General features: G+C 44.3%; 2 protein-coding genes across 2 annotated transcripts; both read left to right on the top strand.

Moving 5' to 3' along the window:
* On the top strand, positions 735 to 2,525 carry LOC8084339 (ectonucleotide pyrophosphatase/phosphodiesterase family member 1). Its single transcript, XM_002457137.2, has one exon. It carries the CDS (start codon positions 821 to 823, stop codon positions 2,231 to 2,233), a length of 1,413 nt encoding a protein of 470 aa, XP_002457182.1. The 5' UTR covers positions 735 to 820; the 3' UTR covers positions 2,234 to 2,525.
* Positions 13,950 to 22,244, top strand: LOC8082830 (cytochrome P450 90D2). Its single transcript, XM_002457136.2, has 8 exons — positions 13,950 to 14,479; positions 14,599 to 14,938; positions 16,033 to 16,182; positions 16,292 to 16,555; positions 17,523 to 17,612; positions 17,757 to 17,942; positions 18,518 to 18,639; positions 21,504 to 22,244. Exons 1-8 carry the CDS (start codon positions 14,190 to 14,192, stop codon positions 21,589 to 21,591), a joined length of 1,530 nt encoding a protein of 509 aa, XP_002457181.1. The 5' UTR covers positions 13,950 to 14,189; the 3' UTR covers positions 21,592 to 22,244.

The following is a 25,558-nucleotide window of genomic DNA, read 5'->3' as shown; positions in this document are numbered from 1 at the left end:
AGAGCCTGCTAGACGTGGACGGGAACCCAATCCATGCCCGGTTCGACAGAGAGGGATGGCAACCGGTGCAAGTGCACAATGGGTCTCGGGTAGGTGCATCGAGCGGTCCAGGAGGGCAACGACCCACAGGAGCCTGATTGTTGTTTTTTAGTAAAAAAAAAGTTATGAATGTTTTTCTCCTAGTCCTAGAAAAAAAATATTGTTTTCCATACAAATCCACATGTTCTTTATACCATATCAAAATACTTTATCCGTTTTAAATTGTAAGTTAGTTGAGATTTATCTTATTTAAAGATACAAATATTGATAGTATTTTTATAATTTTAGTTAAATTTATAAAACTTTAGCCAGAACGTTTCATAGCATTTTTTTGGATGGAGGGAGTATTTTATGTTATGCATGTGTATATGAATATGTACGTGTGTTTTTTAAGAAGAAAACAATACCACCCCAAGTGTAGAAAAATAACTAGTAGTGTTCATTTTGTAACTTTTTTTTGTTCCAACATATTTCAATTGCGTTGAGATTTTCTGGAGTAGGCAAGCTTTATTTGATTTGATTTAATTGATAATAAAAAAATTTATAAATAAATGTCCAGAACAGATATGCACGGCATTGTCCACGTCGCGTGGGCACCAAAATAACAAACTGGTCCACGGGTCGTAAATTCCTGGGCTCTCTCCAGCCGGAGGAGACGCTGGGGGCCCATTTAAATCAAACACGTTGGGTGCGCAGCCGCCCAGCCGCACGCTCTTCTCCCAGATCCAGTCCAGTCCACTCCCAATCTTCCCAAGTCCAGCAGCCGAAGCATCGCCCGCCGATGGCGTCTCCGCCCCGCTCCGTCGAGGTCCGGACCCCCGGCGACTCGCCGCGGCCCACCGCCGCTCTACTCTCCTCATCCGTGGCCGCACCCCAGCACTCATCCGCCCCCCGCCTCCTGCTTCTCCTCACCGTGGTCCTCGTCGCCGCCGCGGCCTTCGTCCTGCTCCGCCCGACCCCTGCCCTCACCGTCGTGACCGCGGTCTCCGCCGCGGCGCGGCCGCTCTCCAAGCTACCGAAGCCCGTGGTGCTGCTCATATCCTCCGACGGCTTCCGCTTCGGGTACCAGTACAAGGCCCCGCTCCCGCACATCCGCCGCCTCTTCGCCAATGGCACCTCCGCCGCCGAGGGCTTGATCCCCGTCTTCCCCACGCTCACCTTCCCCAACCACTACTCCATCGTCACCGGTCTGTACCCCTCCTCCCACGGCATCATCAACAACTACTTCCCCGACCCCATCTCGGGGGACTACTTCAACATGCGAAACCACGATCCCAAGTTTTGGCTCGGGGAGCCGCTCTGGGAAACCGCTGCCAACCAGGGGCTCCTGGCCGCCACATTCTTCTGGCCGGGCTCGGAGGTTAAGAAGGGTTCCTGGAACTGCCCCGAGAAGTACTGCCAACTATACAATGGCTCGGTGCCGTTTGAGGAGAGGGTCGACACCATCCTTGGCTATTTCGATCTCCCGTCTGACCAAATGCCACAGTTCCTGACGCTGTACTTTGAGGATCCTGATCACCAGGGGCACCAGGTGGGTCCTGACGATCCGGCAATCACTGATGCGGTCGTACATATCGATGAGATGCTCGGGAGGCTCATTGCTGGTTTGGAGGCGAGGGGAGTGTTTGAGGATGTGAACATTATATTGCTAGGTGATCATGGTATGGTTGGGACCTGTGACACAAAGCTTGTGTTTCTCGAAGAGTTGGCTCCATGGATCGAGTTGAAGTCAGATTGGGTTCTGTCAGTGACGCCATTGCTAGCAATCAGGCCACCAGATGGTGTGTCTCCAGCTGAGGTCGTGGCCAAGATGAATGAGGGACTTGGATCTGGGAAGGTGGAGAATGGGAAATATTTGAAGATGTACTTAAAAGAGGAGTTGCCTACTCGCCTACATTACTCAGAGAGTTACAGGATCCCACCAATCATCGGGCTGGTGGAGGAAGGGTATAAGATTGAGATGAAACACTCCAAGAAAAATGAGTGTGGAGGGGCACATGGGTATGACAATGCCTTCTTCTCAATGAGGACCATATTTGCCGCACATGGACCACGTTTTCAGGGTGGTAGAACTGTGCCCTCATTTGAGAATGTGGAGATATACAATGTCATCACTTCCATTCTCAATTTGAAGCCCGCTCCAAACAATGGTTCAGCTTCTTTCCCTGGCACAATTCTTTTGCCAAGCAAATGATCATGGATAGTATGAGCTGTAGTTTTGTAGGAGTAAGGCCATGCGGATGCCTGTTGGTGTTCTCTGTTGGTTGTTGTTGTACCTCTTAAATTAGATTTCTGTCAACCATCGGTTATTCGCTGTATCTAAACAAAATGCTGCTAGTAGAGAGGTTCTTCTCTCTAGAGACAGCATTTGGGAACATGATCCACATCAAACTCCTGGCTGCCCAATTGTTCTGGATTTTTCATGAGTTCATTTGAGCTCCATATATTCTCCTTAATTGATGCTGATGCTCGTTCTGTTGATAACATACGCATTGCTTCACATGTCATGGTACTCATTTTAACCATTGTATTACATTGTGGTATAATTTGTTTTGGTCTTATATCATTTATCACCTGGCAATGAACATGATATTTGTTTTTTCTTTTTTTTTTGCGAGGAATGAACGTGTTATTTCATAAATACAGATGCACTCAATTACTAATCCCAACATATGCAACTGTAACAGCAAATTGTGTGGTACCATATCAATATATCATATAGGCAAGCAGTGAAATTTTTTTCCACCTTGCAATTTATAAGTTATTTCCTACACCCTTACTGTTTGGACTTTTTGAGTGTTACTCTGTTTTTGTTTTTCTGCACTTCCATCCATTTGGTACTGTGTCAGCAAACAAAAGCTGTTACTGCTATTTGTTTAGCTTCGATGTTGAAAGCTATCAGGCCTGAATAGTGTTCTTTCACTTTTTAGATGAACAATGGGGATTTCCTTTTACTCTTGTGGATCCTTTTTACTCTTATGGGTAACACCCGGTAACTCACAAATGCTAAGTGTATGATTGAACCGTTCCATGTTTAGAAGTAAAATATGACCATGACAAGTTCTGCAAAGATTATTTAAATTTGTGCTGAAGACTACATAAGAGAGTCGAATGTATATCGTTCTGACTTGGAGCTTTCATGGGTCCTTGTGACACAATAATTGATTCTCTGTGCCTGTCCCCTAACAGTTTCTTTCTGTATACAGTTGAATTAACGAAAGTACTATTTGTCGGCAATACACTTTTTTTACTTTCAACTTGAAATGAAGCAACATTTTCTCATGCACCTACTGCTTTTGTTAGTGTTTGCCTCTACATTCTATGGTTATCCTTTCTTTTGTATCCTGCAGGTTTTAAATTTTATCTAATATTATTGGTTTTGCTGAACCTAAGCTTATTACGCTTCTTATACCTTTTATTAAAGTAAGCTTATCTGGTCTTTATTGATGCCATGGGTGTTAAAGTTATCTATCCAGCCTTGAGAGATTGCAAATGTACGGAATATTCAGAATACAGTAAAGCAGTGACATTTCAATAAGAGTTGCAAAATGTTCTGATGTTAATTTTTTACTCCATGAGAGAGTTTGAACAAAAAATAACTGGTTTTAACCTTGGCACTTTTCTGGTCTAGACTGAAATATAATCAATCTATCGTCTCGATCAAATTGGCATCTAACATTTTTAGTTGTTACCCTACACTTGATTGTTGGCTGGTTTAACTGGTTGTCTTGACAATCTATCTGATGCTTGAAATGCTTGTAGTGATCTAGATTTGAGTACTTTTGTACTTTTGTCACGATTTAATAATGACAGCCCTATTGTTCCCTGTTGGAAAAGTGAAGCCTTGATGATCCATTGTTACAATGTGGTAATGGCCTGTTTTGTTTCTTGCTTGATAATATGGAGAAATTATAGCACTTAAGCAACCCGAAAATTGGTTATAGATTGTAAATAGTCATTTGATTTGCTTGCATCCTAGTGGGCCTGCATGTGTTTGATTATGTAGACATGGTTAGGTCCATGAGGAGTCTCCAGGGATGTAATTGCTGCTTGTCTTGTACCTCTTGGCAAGAATTGCATCGATCAGTCTTTCAACCTTAGAAATTTGATGCATTCTGTAGAACGTTGCTCCGGCATTGTTCTTTCGTTCTCCTGCACATATTTTATTATTTTTGAAGTTCGGTGTGCAGATGGTATGCCAGTGTGCACATAATTAAAGGCCTTTCTGGCTGAGTTAACTTGAATATGCTCATTCTGTTAGGAAAGTGTTCAAATACTTGTTTTGCTGAAAGCACAGGTGCTGTAGATCAAAATAATATTGTAGTAACTTCAGCATTTCTAGCTGCTGTGAGCCTGTGACCCCATGAAAGACCCATGACGACCTTACAATTTTGTTAACTTCTTATTCTGCCTGATTTCATTATCCATGATGGACCATACTTGCTGTCTGACAAGTATTTTCTTTGTCACAAGCAAATGAAAACAGTAGATGCTGGAGAAGCGGGTGCAGTGGGAAGGCTTTTATGGTCACTTCTCAGCAACATGTGCTAGGTTTGTATTGAATTACCTTACCAGTTAAAGCCTTATAGGGCAAATAAGCATCTCTATATATAGAAAAACATCTTCATATTTAGTACATATTACCTAACCTGTATACTATTCTATTGATGCTGCAGATATTTCCTTGAAATAGTGATTAGTTTTGTCATATATAAAGCATGAATATTTGAAGTCAAAGGAACGGTTGATTCAGGAATAGCCGAATAGGACGTGTTAAAATTGGAAATTGCTGGCGATCTCTATGTTGAAATTCAATTCATGTGTTTTTGACTATTTTCAGATTTCTTAGTGAACACGAAAAGCAGTGTGGATCCAGGAAAACAACAGCATTGATGATTTCCTATAACTTCTATATCATGGGAGTCCAGACTCCAGAGTAATGTTGAGTTGTTGACAAGATAACTTGGATTCCTCCAAATATGCAGGGCTCAAGAGTAGAAGGTCAGTTGATGCTTTTAAATGCTAACACCTGTACTTGTACCACCTGTCTTTTTGTTACACCTTTTATCTTGTTTTACTGTTTCAGTTCATATATGACTCATTGCTGTGATACTGTCTGTATTGTAACTTTCAGAAACAGCCAGGACAAATGGCTTGATGCTTTGATAGCGACCACGTTTGTCTAGTGCGTAGTTGAATCTAATTTTGTTCTGTTATTTCACCACATTACATTACAACTGTGAAAGCCTCATAAAAACTACACTTTTAAACAAATATTTTGGCAAAACTATTTGTCTGTTGCATACTTACTACTGTCATCTTTTTTACGCGTCCTATTGCTTGAATGTATTGCGCGTTTAACTTGAGGTGGCATGTGACCTAGTGATAAATGCAACACAGTAGGGGCACAATGATCTTGCAATCCATTGCTATTTCTATATAGTTGGCAGCATAATGCAAGCAAAAGGTGCTAACCGTAAGCTAGTGTCCTAATCATGGACATATTGAGATGGTGAACACTTGAAAACGTGGCCTTGTTCCAAGCTTGCAGGGACCGGTAACATGGTAATAGTGAAACACTGTGTGCTATAAATGATGAGGGCCCAAATGCCTCCCAATTTGTTAGTTTTGTTATTTTCTTTGATTGATTCTGTGCTGCAGACAATCTACAGATTTGGTGTCTGGTAGTTTGTAATCTTAATTGCTTTGATCCATACTAGTTGTTAATTTGCTTATGCTTTAGTTGGCCCTAGGAATGCTACTGTATCAACTGGATCAGACAAGGAATGCTGGTCCTTTCTCTACCATTGTCACAGTTTCATTGTTTGCATTAGTCTATATTAGGTAGTAGTGTCTTCCTTCCGAAGACTACTATATTAAGTACAGTACTGACTTACATTTAGTCAGAACAGGTTTGCATTGACAATTAAGTTCTCTATATATCTCCTTGTTCTGCCTTTTTTTTTTGTAAAAAGATGTAACCGTGCACCAGGCTCTTATTTCTACTGAACTACCCAGTAAATTTTCCTCTCATTGCAATTTACTACATAATTTTCATTTATTCACATAGGACAGATGAGATGCTGTGAGAACCAGGTGTACTGGCATCAGCTGCAGGAACTACCAGCAGGTTTAATCTTCAGTAAATAACTCTCAAGACAAAGCAAGCCTGCCCATGCCAACAATACTGTTGCTCTATAGATCTCATGGTCAGTAATTGCTTTGTCATTGTGTAAAATTTACCTCACCTATCATTCCTTTCTTTTACCATTGTCATTCTACAATACTTTCATACCCAGCATTCACATCAAAGCCCTGTCTGGTATCTTCGCCTTCGCATTTACCTTTTAACGGTAACTACTCCCTCCATTCCAAACATTTTGGCTTCTCAGCTTTTGTTATGCATCTAGATATACATAATGTCTATCTCTAAAGATATATAGTAAAAACAATGTACGTAGAAAATCCAAAATGTTTTGTAATTTAGAACGGAGGGGAGTAGAAAACACCACACTATTTTGCAAGTCCATAATATTGCAAGACTGCAGGATAATCTGTGGGCACTAATTTCAAGGGCCGAAAGTGAGTCCGTACTTTGCTCCTGTTGCCCCATGCTACAGACTTACTACAGAGATCCTTTGCTCCTGGTCTTGCTCAATCAATCTCCCAGCCCATCTTGCACCTGTACATGTCTCTTGGACCTCTCGGAAAGCCTTATAAACTGCAACTCACCAGTGTCCTGGTCAACTGCATGCAACAGGACGTGGCTCCGTGGCTGTGCAAGGTGACTATTGAGATCCCCCTTGGCCTTTGGCCACTGCTCTGCTGCCCAGAAATATTTTTTGCAGGCTCCGTCCTTGTTGCACTCGCCCATCATTGATTCCTTTTGTTCCTTCCTTTACGATCCCAATGCGATGCCCCTCTGTGCATACACGACGGGCTGTTTTGTTTTCTTGCATGTGACTTTCCTGTTTTCTTCCACTAACCGTGCCAAGGATTGGGTAGCCGGTCGTCGTCAAATCGGTATCTGGAGCCTCAAGGTGTCTTGATTCCCGTACAGTAGCTAGCTAGCTTCTTCTGTTTGTTAGGGCTAGGGTTAGAAGAATGTTTCAGTGACTGTCGGGGCATTATCAAGCTGGCATTTTCCATCACCTTGGGTCCTTGGCCGAGATATTCCTGGCAAATCCCAATGATTGGCGCCAACGTAATCTCAATCCAAAACTGGGCCATCTCCACCTTTGCATGCTATATGTGTTACTATGTCATGAACATAATTTTCCTGAAAATTTTCATAGTGACGTGCACGATACATATATTCAAGGCTTACTACCTATGAGCAATTTTGGAGGTTCCTAAAACTAGCTGTTCTTTTGTAATGCAGAGCAATGGCACCTCCCATACCGCACTTTCTCATTGTCGGCTTCAAATTCAAGTAAGGTGTCATTGCATATCTTCTCTAGTTTTCATTTCTTAAGATCGCAGCTTGCTACTTTACAGAGTCAAATCGATTGGAAAAAAGTCTAATTTAGTGGAGACGAAGATTTCGGAACACATCCCACTGCCCTTTTCAAAGCACAATAATACCAAGTGCGGCAACTAGCAGCTTCTCTCTCTGCACGCCCTTCGTTTTTTGCCTATGGATTTGACCTGAACCTGGAAAAATCCATCCAAAAACCAAGTGGTTTTCTCTTTAACCCGTAGGTGCATGATTCCCCTATTGCCCTAGCTTGCAGATCAACTAACTTGTCATGCCTCATTTAAGCTAAGTTAAGCTACCATCAAGGACGACGGCGATCCTGGTTTCCCACTGAGGTACAGGTACCGTGAGGTTAGGTGTAGGATCGATTGGTGAGCCGCCTGAAAACAGAAACCAAAAGCTTCAATGCCTGGCCGGCTGGCCCCCAGCCGTGGGGGCGTCTGTGTTTATCAAATCACAGGAGTTGGAGCTAGAAAGCTATAACTATGGATGCTAATGCTAATGCTAGTGATTTAGGCGTGGGGTCAGATAGAATAGAATTCAAACTACTATAGAAGAAGAGAATGAAAGCACCATTTAAACAAGTGATCGGAGTGCGACGTGCATCATATTCTGGTACGGTGGGGTTCCGTCTGGTGGTCACGATCATTGCTTGATATATACTGCTACCCGCACTGCCCAAGAATTCGTGGCCCTCCATTGACACATGTATTGCTATTTTTTTTCCACCGCTGGCGGCGAGGAGTCGTATACTGTGGGCTAGGGCTCCGGATCTGCCGGTGACTGCAAAGATTAGTGCCGCACAAACCTGGAATTTGGTTAACGAGGGATCCTTTTGTCCAGAGGTCGTCTCTTTCGAGCGGGAGATGTTCTTTTTCTATAAAAATTGAATTGTTTCTTGTGAAACTTTTTTCTACGAAATTCATTCCTATCTGGATTTACGTAGTACGTGCAGGAGAGAGAGAGGTTTGCGTCCAATTCCCGAGTCCTAGGTTGCGGTGAAGCCCCTGCACGTAGCGAGTGTGACCTCTGGACGCTAGAAGGACTGTTGTTTCTCTGTTTGCTTTCGGCTCCTCTTTGGCCACACTCCCAGGCCTGTCAAAAGGGACACGATGACAAGGAGAGTAGTAGCAGCAGTAGTACCCTCTTCCACTGGCCTCTCGACACGACTCCGCTTCAGACGATGGCGCAGGCAGCCGAAGCAGCCGCTGCAGCAGCAGAGGAAGGGGAGAACGATGAACGATCGCTTGCCAGTGAGCAGTAGCGGCCGGTACGTACGGGCGGTGTACTAGCCCCCGGGCACAGGCAAACGGGAAACAGACACGGCGGCGCCCGGCCGGGGAGAGGCGCGGCCGCAGAGGGCGTGTGTGTGCGACGCGGACTGGCCGAGGACCCGCGCGGCAAACGCCAACAAGGCCCTGTAGCTGTAGCTGTACGTGGCCTCCCCGGCCGGCCGGGGGATCGGTGATTGGCCAGCGCCGTGCCGCCGCTGCCGTTGCGCTTGCTCTCTGCTGCCGGGAGCCTGCAGGCTGCAGAGTGGGGGGGGTCCGTGAACCGTGGCCGATCGAGCTGGCTTCCGTCTCGCCGGTGAACGGTGATGCTGCGGGCATGCAGCGTCGCTTGGCATGCATGGTCGTTTTCTTCCTCTTCGTCGTTCTGGATCGGAGCGAGGTGCGTCCAAGCGGTAGAGTCGACCACAGACCACAGGATCGTTGTCGTCTTCGTCTTGCAGAGACCTATGTTATCTCTACTACCACACTACACACAGCATGTAGCTGGCGGTAGGTTGTTGGCTGCATCTGTCCTTGAATTTTTGTTCGTGCCCGGAAAGTGTTAGGGCCACACGATAACACTAAAAAACCTCGCGACCGTATCTAAATCGAATGCCCGCTCGCCGCAGAATCGACAAAAATGTTTTTTTTTTAAAAAAAAATAAGAATCGACAAAAATGTTGCTGACCCATATCCTACATATACTCCTACCTAAAGTGGTCAATGTAAAACCAAATTGTAAATCCTTGTTCCTGGACGTGTAATGATGGGCGCGGTATCATCATAGAGGAGGCAAGTTGCCTAGGAGTAACCATTTTATATTTTAATAATGATATGAAAAAATGATTATCCAGCCGAAAGGGGGCGTAATGATTTGCCTATCGCCTCCATTTCTTTACGGTTTGTTTAGGCATCTAAAAAGTTTTTGAATTTTAACACTCTAGCATTTTTATTTTTATTTAACAAACATTGTCCAATCATAGAGTAAATAGGCTTAAAAGATTCGTGTCGCGATTTACATGAAAACTGTACAATTAGTTTTTGTTTTTATCTATATTTAATACTCCATGCAGTGCCGCAAGATTTGATGTGATGGAGAATCTTGAAAAGTTTTTGGTTCTTAGAGTGAACTAAATAAGGCCTAATGCAATGAGAACAAGGCTATATATATACGCATGCGTATATGCGTATACGCATGTCTGTAATGCGGTTTGACTACGACTATATATATGCAATCAACTGCAAAGCCGGCTCAATCAAATTAGACCACGACTATATATGTGCAATCAACTGCAAAGCCGGCTCAATCAAATTAGACCACGACTATATATGTGCAATCAACTGCAAAGCAAAATTACTCTCAAAAGTACTAGTGGATAATGATAAACACTAATGCGCAATATCTGACAATGTTTAGTGGTTTTTTGGAATAAATTCTGAATGCTATAGGATCTTTCTTTTTTAGAGATAAATTCTGAAAATGATAGGATCTTTCTGTTTTTTTAGACAAATTCTGAATGCTACAGGATCCATTTTTTTTTGTTTGAGACAAATTCTGAATGTTATAGGATCTTTTTTTTTGGATGGAGGGAGTCAGTGTATACGTGATGACATATAGACCCTATGATGATGATTATGGATGTTAATGGACCAGTCTGCGAACCCACATAATAGATTTAATCATATCATATCATATCATATCATATCATATACTCTTATAAAGCTAAATCTCACTAGATGAATTTTCTCTTTATGCAAGGTGTCCACATCATTTCCCACTAAATAACCCACTAAATGTTCTATCTCTTCATGCAAAGTGTCCACATCATTCTCCACTAAGTCTGTCATCGCATATTAATTACAAAAAATATTCATGTCATCTATATCATGTGAAATACTTTAAATATTTAATCTATTAACATACAAGTCATCTACATATGCTATTTGTTTGATCACCTATGTCTCTATAATGAATGAAATATTCTATTATTTTTCTTCTATTAGCTTAGCGATTGTTTATACTAGATCTAATACAACAAAATAACACGCAAGTCAAATTCATGTATATGTATACAAAATATAGTGAATATTATATAGTAAAGTTATATCTATAATGATTTATTTTTAAGAAAATCTCGTAGCAACATGCGAGAAATTCACCTAGTTTCATGGATGGCTCATGGCAACCTATAAAATGAAGCTTATATACGCCGACTAGTCCACTTACTCCCTATGTCCTATAATATAGCATATTCTAGAATTCAAATTTAGTCTTCAAATATAAGGCATTCTAGAATACAGAAACTAGTTTTTCATTAAATACTTTCTATTTATCAATCAATTATCACTAATCATGCTGATGATAGCGTCTGATTAGGAAATAAAGTGAGAGTATATATGTCTTTTATGTTCTCTCTTAATCTGTCCCAAAATTTCTAGAATGCACTGTATTACAGGGGAGTACATCTTTAATAATGATGATGCCATGGTTATAACTGGGGTTCTCAGGGCACTCACAATGCAGACTCTATCATAGAGTCTAAAGTTATTTATTACCTCGAATAATGTGGACTTAGAGTCTAAATAAGACTTGGAGTCTTATTTTTTCTACCTTTTTCTTCAATAAATATGCTGCCACATCAGCAAAAAGCCATAAATAATATGTAATTAATTGTCTTAGACTCTGTGATAGAGTCTTGCATTGTGAGTGCCCTCACGGCTTGCCTTATCCACCATTTGTTATATTGATGCTATCGACGAGTCGGCAGCCAACACGAAGAAAAGGACATGGCATACAAGATCAACTCGAAGGAATTGGGCACCACATGTTTTAAAAGAGAAAAAGTACCACACGAGTCCGCATTAGTTCAGCCCGAACAAATGCTACACTAACAAATATAATTAGATTCATAGTAAAAATATAAGTAGATTCATAGTAAAAATATATTTTTTACCATGTTTTAAATAGCGAGCTAAGGCTAAGGTGTTTAGCGTTTATAAACCGTAATTAGCATACTTTAGCGGTAAAATTATGCATGAACGCAAATAGCGGCACAATTTTTTCAAGCTATTTCGGGCTATAGCGGCAAAAATAGCGGGCTATTTTTTCCATGATTTTTTATAGTAAATATATTAGGAGTACAAATATTCATAATATCTTTTATAAATCTAATCAAATTTAAATAAAGTTTGATCTCTTCATCTCTCAAAAAAGTAAGATAAACACTTATTTTTGGCCGGGAGAACAGTGGATCAAGTGATGTGACGATTTCCTTTTATACCCTGCTGTAGTGTCCTCAATCCTAAATGCTCATCCTCTAGTGATTATCTTTATTCCCAGAAAAAGAAAAAAAAAATGAAACCGAGAAGAAAAGGGGCGGATAGGATCGGCCCTTGCAACCACAAGTCTTTTCAAAACCGAACGTGCGCGCAGATTTGTCGTGGTCGTGGGACGTACAACGTACGTACGCTGTCACTGACTCACACTGTGGGAGGCCTACTAGCTCTGTACTCGTACGTACTCCTAGCGGTCTTGGAGTAGCTAGGAGAGGTGCCACACTAGTAGGAATCTTTTTTTTTTTCTCATGTACAGGCCCTTAGCTCACGCCTTGTTTAGGCCTTGTTTAGTTCCTTGCCTGAAAATTTTTCGAGACACTGTACCACTTTCGTTTGTTTGTGGTAATTATTGTTCAATTATAGACTAACTAGGCTCAAAAGATTCGTTTCGTAAATTTTGACCAAACTGTGTAATTAGTTTTAAATTTTGTTTATATTTAATACTCCATGCATACGTCTAAAGATTCGATGTGACGGGGAATTTTGAAAAGTTTTTGGATTTTGAGTGGAAGTAAACAAGGCCTAGTTTCCCAAATTTTTTTATATTTGACTATTGTAGTACTTTCATTTGTATCTGATAATTATTATATAATTATAAATTTTAAAAAATTTGTCTTTCAAATTATTCAAGCTCACTCTATTCAAGGAGTTGTTTATTGGTCTTGGTCTCATCTCCCCGTGCCAAAAATCTCACAGCACCGGATTATGGATGGGCTCGCTACCGGCTACCCCGGTTTGACCGCCACCACCACTATCCGAGGCGGCTCTTTCTCAAAACCAACTAGGATTTTCGCATCTAAACGAGGCCTTAGATACAAAAAAGATTTTGAATTTCGTTACTGTAGCACTTTTTGTTTGTTTGGGACAAATATTGTTCAATTATAGACTAACTAGGATTAAAAGATTCGTCTCACGATTTACAGATAAACTGTGCAATTAGTTTTTATTTTTGTTTAAATTTAATGCTTCATGTATATGGTAAAAGATTCGATGTGATGGAGAATCTTGAAAACTTTTTGGTTTTTGAGGTGAACTATTTTTCGAAGCTAATGAACTTTCGGTTTTCAAATAGTACTACTAGTATGTATACTACTCCGTATGTACCTTTGGTGTCGTAAGGATACTGCGGCAGTACTGTTTCTAGGAGTTTTTCTGGTATTGGTCAATCATCAAATAAAAATAGGCGTCCTTGTGATGGCCTTTTTTTTTATGGGTGTAGGCCCCCCACTGGGCTCTTGTGCACGAGGGGGTGAGCTGAGCCGTCTGAGCACCGGTCATCACTCTCACCTCACCTCTGCTCGGGACTCTCACCTGGCTCTGGCTGGCTTCGCAAAACAACGGTGCCCGGCCTGCCCCTGCCACGACACACCATCAATAGACGTCGGGACTATACACAAAGACATTTTTAAATCAGTAGAAACCATTTTTAAATTCCTATCCATCAATGAAAAAATAATAATATTATTAGTAAGTAGTATCCTGTATCCGTCCTGCTACGCCCACTTTGAAATTGAATTCTTATAGTAGTTGGAGTATAGTATATACCGGTGTACGGTGTGATATACATTATTATTCTGTAGATGGCTACAAAATAATTTATTTTGTAGCTATTTTAAGTTACGATACTTGTTATGTTAATTTATGAGATTATAGTAACTTCATACTAAGTGGTTTAATATAACGTTATGGTAAATATCTCTATGTGTTATAATAACCCAACTATTGTATATATGTATTGATATTATCGTAAATTAGTATATAAAATTATCGTAAATGAATATGGGTACGGAATAACTTTTGGCGCTCTCGTCTCTTCTGCTCTTCACTCTCTACTGTCTCCCTCTCTTTCCCCCCTGTAGTCTGTAGTGTACTTTGCACTTGCCGAATCGACTCCATTGACGCCACGCCACGCTACATATAAGTGGCGTCTGCCGTGCGGTGCCTCTCCTCCCTCCCTCGTCCTCGTCCTCGCGCAGGCGCAGCTCTTCACTCTGCTCGCGCGCCTCGCCTCGGTGGGTGCAAACGCGCACGGAGACAGAGCGAACCAGCACCGGGCTCTGCCTGCCATGTCGATCACCACCCTGCAGCTTCTTCCGTGGCCGCCGGAGCCAGCGCGCGCCGCCGTGCTGCCGCCCCTGCTGCTCGCGGCGGCGGCGGCGGTCGTCGTCTGCCTGTGGGCGCTGCTGTCCCGCAGGCTCATCAGCAGGGAGCGGGCCGCCGGAGGGAAGGAGCAGGCGGTCCCGGCACGGCTCCCGCCTGGCAGCTTCGGGTGGCCGGTCGTCGGCGAGACGCTGGAGTTCGTGTCCTGCGCCTACTCCTCCCGCCCGGAGGCCTTCGTCGACAAGCGCCGCCTGCTGTAAGTGGCTTGCACTTGCACCTGCGGGCTTTGGCTGCACGTCGCACGCACACGTTGGTGAGTCGCGCGACATGGCATGGCACACCGCATGAATGAAATGGAAATTGATGATGGGGCAGGCACGGGAGCGCGGTGTTCCGGTCGCACCTGTTCGGCTCGGCGACGGTGGTGACGTCGGACGCGGAGGTGAGCCGGTTCGTGCTGCAGAGCGACGCGCGCGCCTTCGTGCCCTGGTACCCGCGCTCGCTGACGGAGCTCATGGGCAAGTCCTCCATCCTGCTCATCAACGGCAGCCTGCAGCGGCGCGTGCACGGCCTCGTCGGCGCCTTCTTCAAGTCGCCGCAGCTCAAGGCGCAGGTCACCGCCGACATGCAGCGGCGACTCGCGCCCGCGCTCGACGCCTGGCGGGCCAGAGGCCCCGCCGCGCCGCCGCTCCGCATCCAGGACCACGCCAAGACGGTACGTGCGTACGCCGCCGCCCCCCCATGCCTTGCTTGCTTGCTTGTTCGTTCGTTCGTTCTCCTCTGCAGCCCGCACCGACCGGCGCACCGCATGGTTCGTTCAGGCCGTCCTCCATTGCCGGCGGCGGCGGCCCCTGCCCCTCCCTGCTCTGTCCTTCGATCGGCCCCCCGTCCTTAACCTTGGCTAGCAATTGAATTAGCAGCATCGATCGTGGAGAGGAATGGGTGGCGGTGGCAGTGGCAAACCAAGGAAGGCATCGGCATTTGGGTTGGGCATGGCATGGTGGTGGCGCGCGGACCAAGGGCGCGGCCGGCGTGCACACGTGCGCTGCCGTGTCACCACATGGAAGCCGCTATCCAAGGGCAAGGGGGTGGTAGTAGGGGGGGTGGGGGCGGCGGCCCCGTCGCTCTCCAGACTCCACTCCACTCCACTCCTGCCATGTTGCCATGCGACGCTCCACATACTATACTCTTGGTATCCACCCATCCGTCCGTCCATGCGTCCGTGTGACTGTACTGTATACAGTACAGTACAGTACAGTACAGTACGTGTTTGTGGGCGTGGTGGTGGTATCTTTCAATGGCGAAAGATGATTGGGGGGGGGGGGGGGGGAGTTGGGGGTGGCACAGCCTGCACTACTGCACACTGCTGCTGCTGCCTACCTGTTGTTCTCCTCCTCCTCTCGTCTCCCCCATTCAATTCCCCACGCGCGCGCCTTCATTACATGCCCTACTCTGCCCCTACCCCCCTGCCCCGGTGGTGGTGGTGGTGGTGGAGCCTGCCCAGCGCCCCCCCCAAAAAAAGAAGAAATGCTTGGCAGATGGCAGCTTCAGCCAACAGTACAGTACATGGTCTTGCTTGCACTTGTACTGTCAAAGTGGTCGCCCAGCATGGTAGGAAGTAGTAGTAGGAGCTCAGGCCTCAGACTGCTCGTGATGGCTTTGGCTCACAGTCTGTCTCAATCACAGAGAGAGATAACAGTCGAGGGAAAATGGTGTTTGTGCATGTACTGTATGTATCTAGTATCAATCACTGATCACTGTGCATGCAGTACGCAGTGAGTAATGGATGAATTGTTGTGTGGGCAGCAGATCGTGTTCGAGATCCTGGTGAAGGGTCTGATCGGGCTGGAGGCAGGCCCGGAGATGCAGCAGCTCAAGCACCAGTTCCAGGAATTCATTGTCGGCCTCATGTCCCTCCCCATCAAGCTGCCGGGGACTAGGCTCTACAGGTCCCTCCAGGTACAACTACACTACACTGCACCTCTGTCTGCTTGGGTTTCTACACAGTCAGCTCTACCATGTCCATGCTCGCTCGTGAATGAGCTTGAATCTGTTGCCACTTTGCCAGGCCAAGAAGAGGATGGCCAGGCTGATACAGGGGATCATACAGGAGAAGAGGCGGCGGCTTGACGACGGCGGCAAGGGCGAGCCCGGCCCCCCGCGCGACGCCATCGACGTGCTCATAAGCGGCGGCAGCGACGAGCTCACCGACGACCTCATCTCCGACAACATGATCGACCTGATGATCCCCGCCGAGGACTCTGTGCCCGTGCTCATCACGCTCGCCGTCAAGTATCTCAGCGAGTGCCCGCTTGCTCTGCAACAGCTCGAGGTATGTGACTATGGCAATTACTAGTCACTGTTGTAGCATTCTGTATTTCCTTTTAGGATGTTTTTTTTTTCCAACGAGTTTTTCAAATGGATAGCAACCAGGCACTAGCATCCGTGTCGACTGTCGACAGAGAGATACGTACATACATAGCACAAATTTGTCAAATACTCCCTCCTTTTAATGTCGACAAGTCAGCACTAGCGCAACAACTTGGCTTATATTAATATAAGGAAAAAAAAACCCAGCCCAATCGGCATTGTTAAGTTCCGATGCATTGCATAGTGAATATAGACATCACTGGTAGTCATCGTCTGGCTCCACATGAGGCTCTGCACCAGCGCGCCGTGATGTGCTGTGCCATCTTCTTCTGGTCGATAGATAGTCATGCTATTGCGCATTTTAGTCACTTCAAATTAGACGTTGTCATGCCACCTAACCTAATTCTTTGCTACCTTGCTTTTGGTTTGGTTTGTGTGATGACAAGGCTAATTTGTTCCTCCTCTTAATGAATCACGCGTCAATTGACGCATTCTCGAAACAAAGACAAGGCTAATTTGTTAGTCTAGTGCATTTGATGGTGATGTGCGCCTAAACATGAACAGATGCATGTGCCATCAGTTAGACAAACAAAATAGGTCTATTGTCTAGCATGTATATTTTCATACCGAAACTAGAGGGCAAAAGGTTCCTCTACCTAGAAAGATACTACAACTCCAGCATCGATCATCCTTTGATTTACTACTTTCCATTTACAGCTCTACAGTGATAAGTATTACTCTTCTGTCCACCTTGTTCAGATCTGATGCCACGTGAATGAAACATCTGCTTGCGTCTTTACTGTTAGAGAACAGGGGTGCCTCTCTGTTTTGGTTTCTTTCTCATCAGTAATAAAATAAATAAATAGAATTAGCTTCAGTGGCCATTTGCTGCAACAATTCATCAAACAAATTGCTGGTCACTTGGTCAGGAGGAGAACATGCAGCTCAAAAGGCGAAAAACCGACATGGGAGAGACCTTGCAGTGGACAGACTACATGTCACTGTCATTCACACAACATGTAAGTAGACCCAAATTGTCCTCATGGATCCAAATTTTCTGTCATCAGTGACCATGGACTTCATTAGGAGACGTGTGCATTATCGTTCAGTTTTCCAATCAGATCTTACATGGATAAAAAAACATTTTGGTTATACATATATAGGTGATAACAGAGACACTGCGGATGGGCAATATCATCAACGGAATCATGCGCAAGGCGGTGCGGGACGTTGAGGTGAAAGGGCACCTCATCCCCAAAGGTTGGTGCGTGTTCGTGTACTTCCGGTCGGTCCACCTTGACGACAAGCGCTACGATGAGCCCTACAGGTTCAATCCATGGAGGTGGAAGGTGAGATTCAGCCCCACATTCGGTAGAGATGTTCATCCAATTGCTACTCCTTTAGGCAACACCAGCATAATTGGAATTTGATGAGTGGGGCTTGTGGGTCTCCTAACATGCATGTGGGTTAATTTACTCATTTATTATATGAGTAAGCTCATCATGGAATTGCCCTGTACTAACACCTAGTAATAAGCATGTCAGGAAAATAACAGAGACCATTCACTGTCAAATCTCTGCATATTGCTGTTCTTATCATGCCCATCTTTGCTTAATTAGTTTCTGAAAATGACTGTACTGCATATTTAACATTATCAGAAAATAGCTCAGTTCTTATGCATTGGTCTAAGTCCCTAATTATGCATTGGTCGAGGAAACCAGTATCGACTTCTCTTTTTTCGCTCATGGTTGCTTAAAGTGTCTGGATGTTACCAGGCCATATATAGATGAATTCTAAACCGATGATTGATGAAGACAAGTGAATGTTGTGGGGCTAGCTACTTGTGAAAGCTTACAATGATCGTGATTTGATTCTTGGAAACCTAATAATGCGTTAATTTGGTCAACAACTTAATGATGAACAGGAGAAGGACACGAGCACCAGCAGCTTCACCCCTTTTGGTGGTGGGCAGAGGCTGTGCCCAGGCCTGGATCTGGCCAGGCTGGAAGCTTCCATCTTTCTCCATCACTTGGTGACCAGCTTCAGGTATGGATCAATCTCACCGGCCCATGTAACCATAGGCTATCAGCATTTTTTTTTGGGTATGATCCTTCAATTCCTTGCTCCATGTTTTTTGTGTGTGTATGTTTACGCCTTGTTTAGTTCACCCTAAAAACCTAAAACTTCCAAGATTCTCCATCACATCGAATCTTGCGGCACATGCATAGAGCATTAAATATAGATGAAAATAAAAACTAATTACGCAGTTTGTCTGTCCAAAAAATTTTGGAACTAAACAAGGCCTTAGTTGTATGGACGTATGCTAGTTGTGCTCAGTGTTGTTTTATCTTATTGAGTGAGTTGTGATAGTATGTGGCGAAGATAACTACGTAGAAGCTGTTTTTTTCCTCCTCCTTTTCGGCTATTCTAGCATGGAGCCAAATAATTAGAAGACGAAGAACCTAGACAAATTTCTCCTTTTCGGCTACTGTAACATTAGCACGGAGCCAGAGCTAGGAAATACCTAGCCAAACTGACACTTAGTTATATAAGTTTCTTTTTGCCCATTTTCCCTAAAACAACTGAACCAAGAAACTCTGTTTCAATCTTTTTTCCTCAATAATAATATCACGGCCAGGCCTTCTCACGCACGATGGATGAGTCGGTTGATCTCGACTGACCATTAACCGAGTTTGCATTATTAGCACCTAATAATAACTATAACCGCGAATCGAAAAAGTCATGGGAGTCCAATAATTTGCGAATCGAGGTTTGGATCTTCGATCCTTTGCAGCCACTGGTACACAGTGCAGTCAGATGCATGATGGGGAGAGGCCTTGCAGCTAGTAGGGAGGTCCATCAGCAGTGTGCTGCAATACAAGGCCACTGCACGCACGGGGGACCCCTATACTTGAGGGCTGGGTCGCCTAGGCGTAGGGCGGGCCAGGAGGGGTGTTCGTGTGGGGCCACACGTGTGCCATGGCCCATGGCCGCGCGCCCAAAGTACCACCAAAGTCATCGTACGTGCACACACATAACAAAACCCTAGTAGGTCTAGGGCCGTGTTTAGTTTCTGAAGGGAAATATTTCGTAACACTGTAGTACTTTCATTTGTTTGTGATAATTATTGTACAACTATGGACTAACTAGGCTCAAAAGATTTGTCTCGTAAATTCTGACCAAACTGTGGAATTAGTTTTTATTTTCATCTATATTTAATACTTCACATATGAGTCTAAATATTTGATATGACGAAGAATTTTGAAAAAAAAAATTAGGGCCTTGTTTACTTCCACCCAAAATCCAAAAACTTTTCAAGATTCCCCGTCACATCGAATCTTTAGACGTATGCATAGAGTATTAAATATAAACGAAATTAAAAAATAATTGCACAGTTTGGTCGAAATTTACGAGACGAATCTTTTGAGCCTATCCACAAACAAACGAAAATGCTACAGTGTTCCGAAAAAATTTCGGCAACGAACTAAACAAGGCCTAGGTTACGGTGTGGAAGTAAGGCCTTGTTTAGTTCCGAAAAGATTTCGAATTTCGGTACTGTAGCATTTTCGTTTGTTTGTGACAAATATTATTTAATTATGGACTAACTTGGATCAAAAGATTCGTCTCGCGATTTCCAGCTAAACTATGTAATTAGTTTTTGATTTCGTCTATATTTAATGCTCCATGCATGTGCCGCAAGATTCGATGTGACGGAGAATCTCGAAAACTTTTTGCTTTTTGAGGTGAACTAAACAAGGCCTAAACAGAGCCCTAGCTAGCGGCGTTCCTACCACTACAGTCCTACTACTAGGAGTACAGTACTAGGACTGCCTGTGCGCGCGTGCGAGAGGCCGCACGTGTGTGTGTGCCATGGCAAGCGGCGGTTCAGTTCTGCATGCATGGCCGGCCAGGGAAGTATGGGGGTGATGGCCTGATGGGATTGGATGGCCTGCGGGCTGTGGCTGTGGCTGTGGCTGTGCCGGTGCTGGCGGCGGCAGGCACGACCGCACAAGACCTCCGGCCACCACCAGGCACCAGCACGTGCGGAGGGGCACCCGTGTGCAGCTACAGCGCCGGCAGCACGCAGGCAGGCAGGCACCAGGCACCCGCACGTGTGTCGTCGCCCCTGCACTGCATGCACACGCACGCCTCATCAGTGTATGGCAATGGCAGGAGAGTAGTACGAGTACTCTACTCTAGCGCCTGTGTACCGTGTTGGCTTTGCATTGCTTCGTGGAAAGATATTTTCCATCAGATCAGAATCAGATGGGTGACATGCTTTGTGCCGGGTCCGGTGCACGAGCATGCAAAGGCATGATCCTGCAGGGTCGTCCAGGCATGCAGCTAGCAGGCAGCTGGGAACGGGGCAATAAAATAATAATTATATAGTAGTAGGCGTGTCGCCAGATTATATTGACGCTAGCTAGCTTTGACCGATCAGTCAAGGTGCCTCGACCAACGACGTGCCAGTGCCAGGCACAGGCAACAGGGTATGGCCGCCCGGCTGTCGACCGGCATATATAAACACGTAGCCAGCCTGCCAGCCATAGCGCTCTTGCATCCTGCTCAACTTTAAAATTCGCTGTTGATGTAGTACTCCTACTTGACTGTTAGTGGTCAGTGGATAACATTCGCGGTCTGTTGAAAATACTTATAAGAGATTAACTGATAAAAAAGTACGATCTATAAAATAATTAAATAGAGCCAAACAGCTCAGCCTGCAGTGCCTTGCCTGCCCGATGAGGTCGTTTTCATGGCGATTTCGCACGCATGCATGCATAATGGTGGCATGGTGTTGTGGTTTGCTGCATTGCATGGGGTCAGGATGGATGGCAAACGGCGGGGGCGATCGAATTGATATGCTCTGCTACGTGCTGATCTGATCGGTGCTGCTCGTTGGTTAATTGCAGGTGGGTGGCGGAGGAGGACCACATCGTCAACTTCCCAACCGTGCGGCTGAAGCGAGGCATGCCCATCAGGCTCACCAGCAAAGACTAGCTACACCAGGCCTGTGCATGCATGCATATATATATTTCTGCAGTCACACATCATATGCAGCGGCTCAGCAACTTTCTACACAAGCATTATATATATAAATATATATACACTATGATTATATACATATAGCAACAATGGAGCAGCCAGGAGGACTCTCGAAGAACCATGCATGGCAGAAAAAGGCGCGTCTACAAAAACTGATCGTGTTCGATGGGTCGTCCTGCCGAAATGTGCTGCTGCTCCACATTGCTATATGCATATATAAATATTGGATTGGATGTGGAGGAACGTGTACAGAAGAGAGGAAGCAGAGGATTGGAGGTAGGCAGATTGAATCGACCGGGAAGAGTATCACACTACTATACGACGAGTAATCAGTAGTAGTAATATGCGTAAGAGGAGTATTAGTGTGGTAGTATTCACTTATACTACTAGGCAATGCAATAGGCATGCATGCATGACCCATCATGCATGTGGTCATGGATAGGCCTTTGATGTTATTATAGATGAGTACTATTATTATATACTAGTATGTCACAAGGGATTGGGATTTGGGATGATGCTCCACAATCCCATGTAAAATGAAAATGAATTAAAGATTGTTAAGTGGTGGTGGGATTGTGCTCAAAGGATTGGCCGGGTCCCAGTGTCTACTGCTAGGACGACTAATTTGACTACTGCAAAGTTATCTGGGGTTTTCTCTCTGGGTCTATGGTACTGCATGCTGCTGCGTGGCTTGGGGCAGGAAGTATACCCTATATAGGGCCTAGAGAGAGAGGTCCAGACAGACCATGACGCATAAAAGCATAGTGTACTCCATTTTATTTAAGGAATTTCATGTATGTTAACAGTCAAAATTTATGAACTTTAATCAATAATTTAACCAATATTTTTAACTTCTATAATACAAACTTGGTACTATTAGATTCGTCATACATATTATCTATCTCAGCCAAGCTAGCACCTTCATCACACCAATGCATTGTACGACTCTCCACCCTCCACCTCCTTTTCCTCCCTTATTATGGAATCAAAATTCCACGCAATGAAATTCAATTTCGTTCATGTCGGCGGTTGGCAAAACGGGGGCTTGAGATCCGGTACTGGTAAAACATGGGTGCCCTTTTTTTTCGTGCTCCGCTTTAGTGCCCTTATGAAGGCGGTGGGGAGTCCTTAGCCTTTGAGCCAAACTCTAGGGAACGCTCAATTGCCTGACATCTCATCTGCAATGGTGAACTCAGTGGCATACATTGAAATGGATTGCATCTATTGTTCCAAACAAGGCTGATATGAGCAGGAAAGGCCTTCCATGCAATTTCTTGTTTCACTCTATAGACGAAAGTGCTGGATAGTTGCTTGCTCTCCGGGGCACGCTACGACAACACCCCCTACTTGCTTCTTTATGTTCGACATGGAGCTCGCAGCCAAGGCGGACCGTGCTCCACCCTGATGAACTCATGTCGTTCCGAGTGCCCGGAGGCAAGAGGCGAACCCATTCACGGTCTGTAGGACCAACACCATTCGAAGGTTGATGTCCTGCCCCACCTAGTTTATAATCATAAACAATATTATATAATATAAATGAATGGTCAACGCATAATTTGGACGGCTATGCCACATCAGAAAATGTCTTATAAACCGAACCAGAAGAAGTAATATATATATATATATGAGTATTGTCTCCGTTCTAAAACACATGTATTTTTTTTGAACAGTCATACTTTCAAATTTAATTAAATATATAAAATATTAATATTTATAATATGTAATGAAATATCACTAGATTGATCGTCAAATGTATTTTTATAATAAGTTGTAAACTAATTTAGAGATATAAAATTTTAATACTATTTTATATACTTAGCTAAATTTAAAAGAGTGATTTATCTGAGACGTACATTTATTTTGGAACATATATTATATGCACAGTACATGGAGTACATGGAGAGGAGAGATGATGCGATAGAAATGGATATGGATTGATGGATGGAATGGATGGTTGGAGAGTGAGGAGGCAATCCAACCCGCTTTTGCCTTTCTGTGATCTGCTCCTCAGCTCCTCCATGCACCATGCTGAAGCTGCAAAAACAAGAAGAAGAAAAAATGCTGTCCGTCCACTCCGCTGGAGGAAAAGGGTAAATGCAGTTGATCCCTTTTGGGACGCTTTCAGCCCTTCCATTGAAGAACAGATGAGCTAGGCAGGCAGGGACCCCAGTAACTCAGGTTTGCCAGCCATTACCACTTACCAACAGCGGCTAATTAATCCACCATTCCAGGATCACCCGCTGTCATGTCATAACCATATAATATATGCTAATTGATTCTCTTTTTTTTTTTAATTTCGGAGAACAAACATGTCAGTTGACTTTCACCCATCCTCGAGTGAACGCCACAGAGCTCAGTTAAACTTTAGTTGAGTGTGCAATGCCCCATGTGCATATATGCGTGTTCTCATGCTATTGGAACCTTCTTGCATCGTTCTTCCTCTCACCACGATGATTGGTGCTACTGCTTACGCCCTTTAGGCAAAGGGCAAAACGGCAATGATGCTGGTCCAAGATCCAACAGTTTGCTGCTGCAGCTATGCTACAATAATAAACCTAACGCGAATACGTGGCAGTGTTGTCTGCCTGGCCCGGCGGACCTCTGCAGTTTTCCTCCTACAATCCCCAGTGCGAGCGACACCAGCTTTTGGGAACACAGACACAAGGCAGAGCATGCGTGGCTGCCCGCACGCTTGGGTGGCCTCATGGTCCAGCCACATGTGGGGTGGGCGTGCCCGCCTTGCTTTGCCCTGCACCAAAGCTGCACGCAATTGAAAGAAAAAGAAAGAAAAATCCTTCCTTGGAAAACGCTAGGCTCTCATTTCCGGCAGCGGCCCAAAGCATGGCTCCAGGGAGATGGAGAGATCTCAAACATCAAACATGGCATGAGTAATGCGCGACGTGGGCACATACAGTACCAACAGATCGCAAAAACAGTAGAATATATGGGAGGCAGCAGACAAACAATCAACAATACACAACATGCAACAGCCCTTGCATGTAGTTATTTCACAACAGTATCTTCAGAAACAAACTGATCTCTATCCCATCTAGTAAAACCAACTCTTTTGACATAACTAAACAGTTATGGAAACAAGTTTAATAAAGGGTTTCCAGCTATAGCGATACTATGTAAACAACAGATGTTGATCATAAGGTTTTACGCAATCATGCAGGCAATTTCTAAAACAAGAACCCATGGACTGGACCACACTGCAACCAACCACTGAACGACTCCATACAAACAAAATTCAGTTTTCGGCTACCATAGCAGATAGCTGCAATTGACAGATGTATTAGATACGGGGCAGCAGATATGACCACAGACCCATCTTTTGCCAGATCCTTGCTTACAACATGCTATAACAGAGCTATTAATTTCAGACTGCAATTTCAGGGATGAACATTGAATTATGCTGCATTGAAGTAAATAACAAAGCAAAAGAGGTAGATATGAGACAGGGTTTCTGTCCTTCTGAGGTTCCCAGTCCCAGCTGAGAGCTAACAAGGACATTTCTTATATCTTGTGAAGAACTCGGGTCAGTAATATTATAATAGTAGATGCGTGTCAAAAGAATCCTATGCTGGGCAGACAGCAAATGGCACAACCTGTGTAGCTGTCCAGCAGCAAGCGTGGTCATCAACACAACATATTTCATGGAGAGAGAAAAAACACACACACACACACTTCACAATATCTTCATAGAAGATGTGGCCATAACACACCCACCTTGCTATACTAGACAACCTAGAAGTTACTGTACTACCCTAACAAGGTGTGCATTATCTGCCAGCTCGACTACCAGAAAAGGGGAAAACCTACTGAACCAGAAGAAAAACAGTTCCATCTGAGAGCTGACAAACAAGATGTAGAAAGCGGGGAAAAAAAGAGAAAGGAGGGGGTGGAGGTTGTCTACCAAAGA

The sequence above is a fragment of the Sorghum bicolor genome, chromosome 3 (genome assembly GCF_000003195.3).
Source record: "Sorghum bicolor cultivar BTx623 chromosome 3, Sorghum_bicolor_NCBIv3, whole genome shotgun sequence".
In the NCBI taxonomy this organism is placed as follows: Eukaryota; Viridiplantae; Streptophyta; class Magnoliopsida; order Poales; family Poaceae; genus Sorghum; species Sorghum bicolor.
This window is presented reverse-complemented; position numbering and strand designations above follow the sequence as displayed.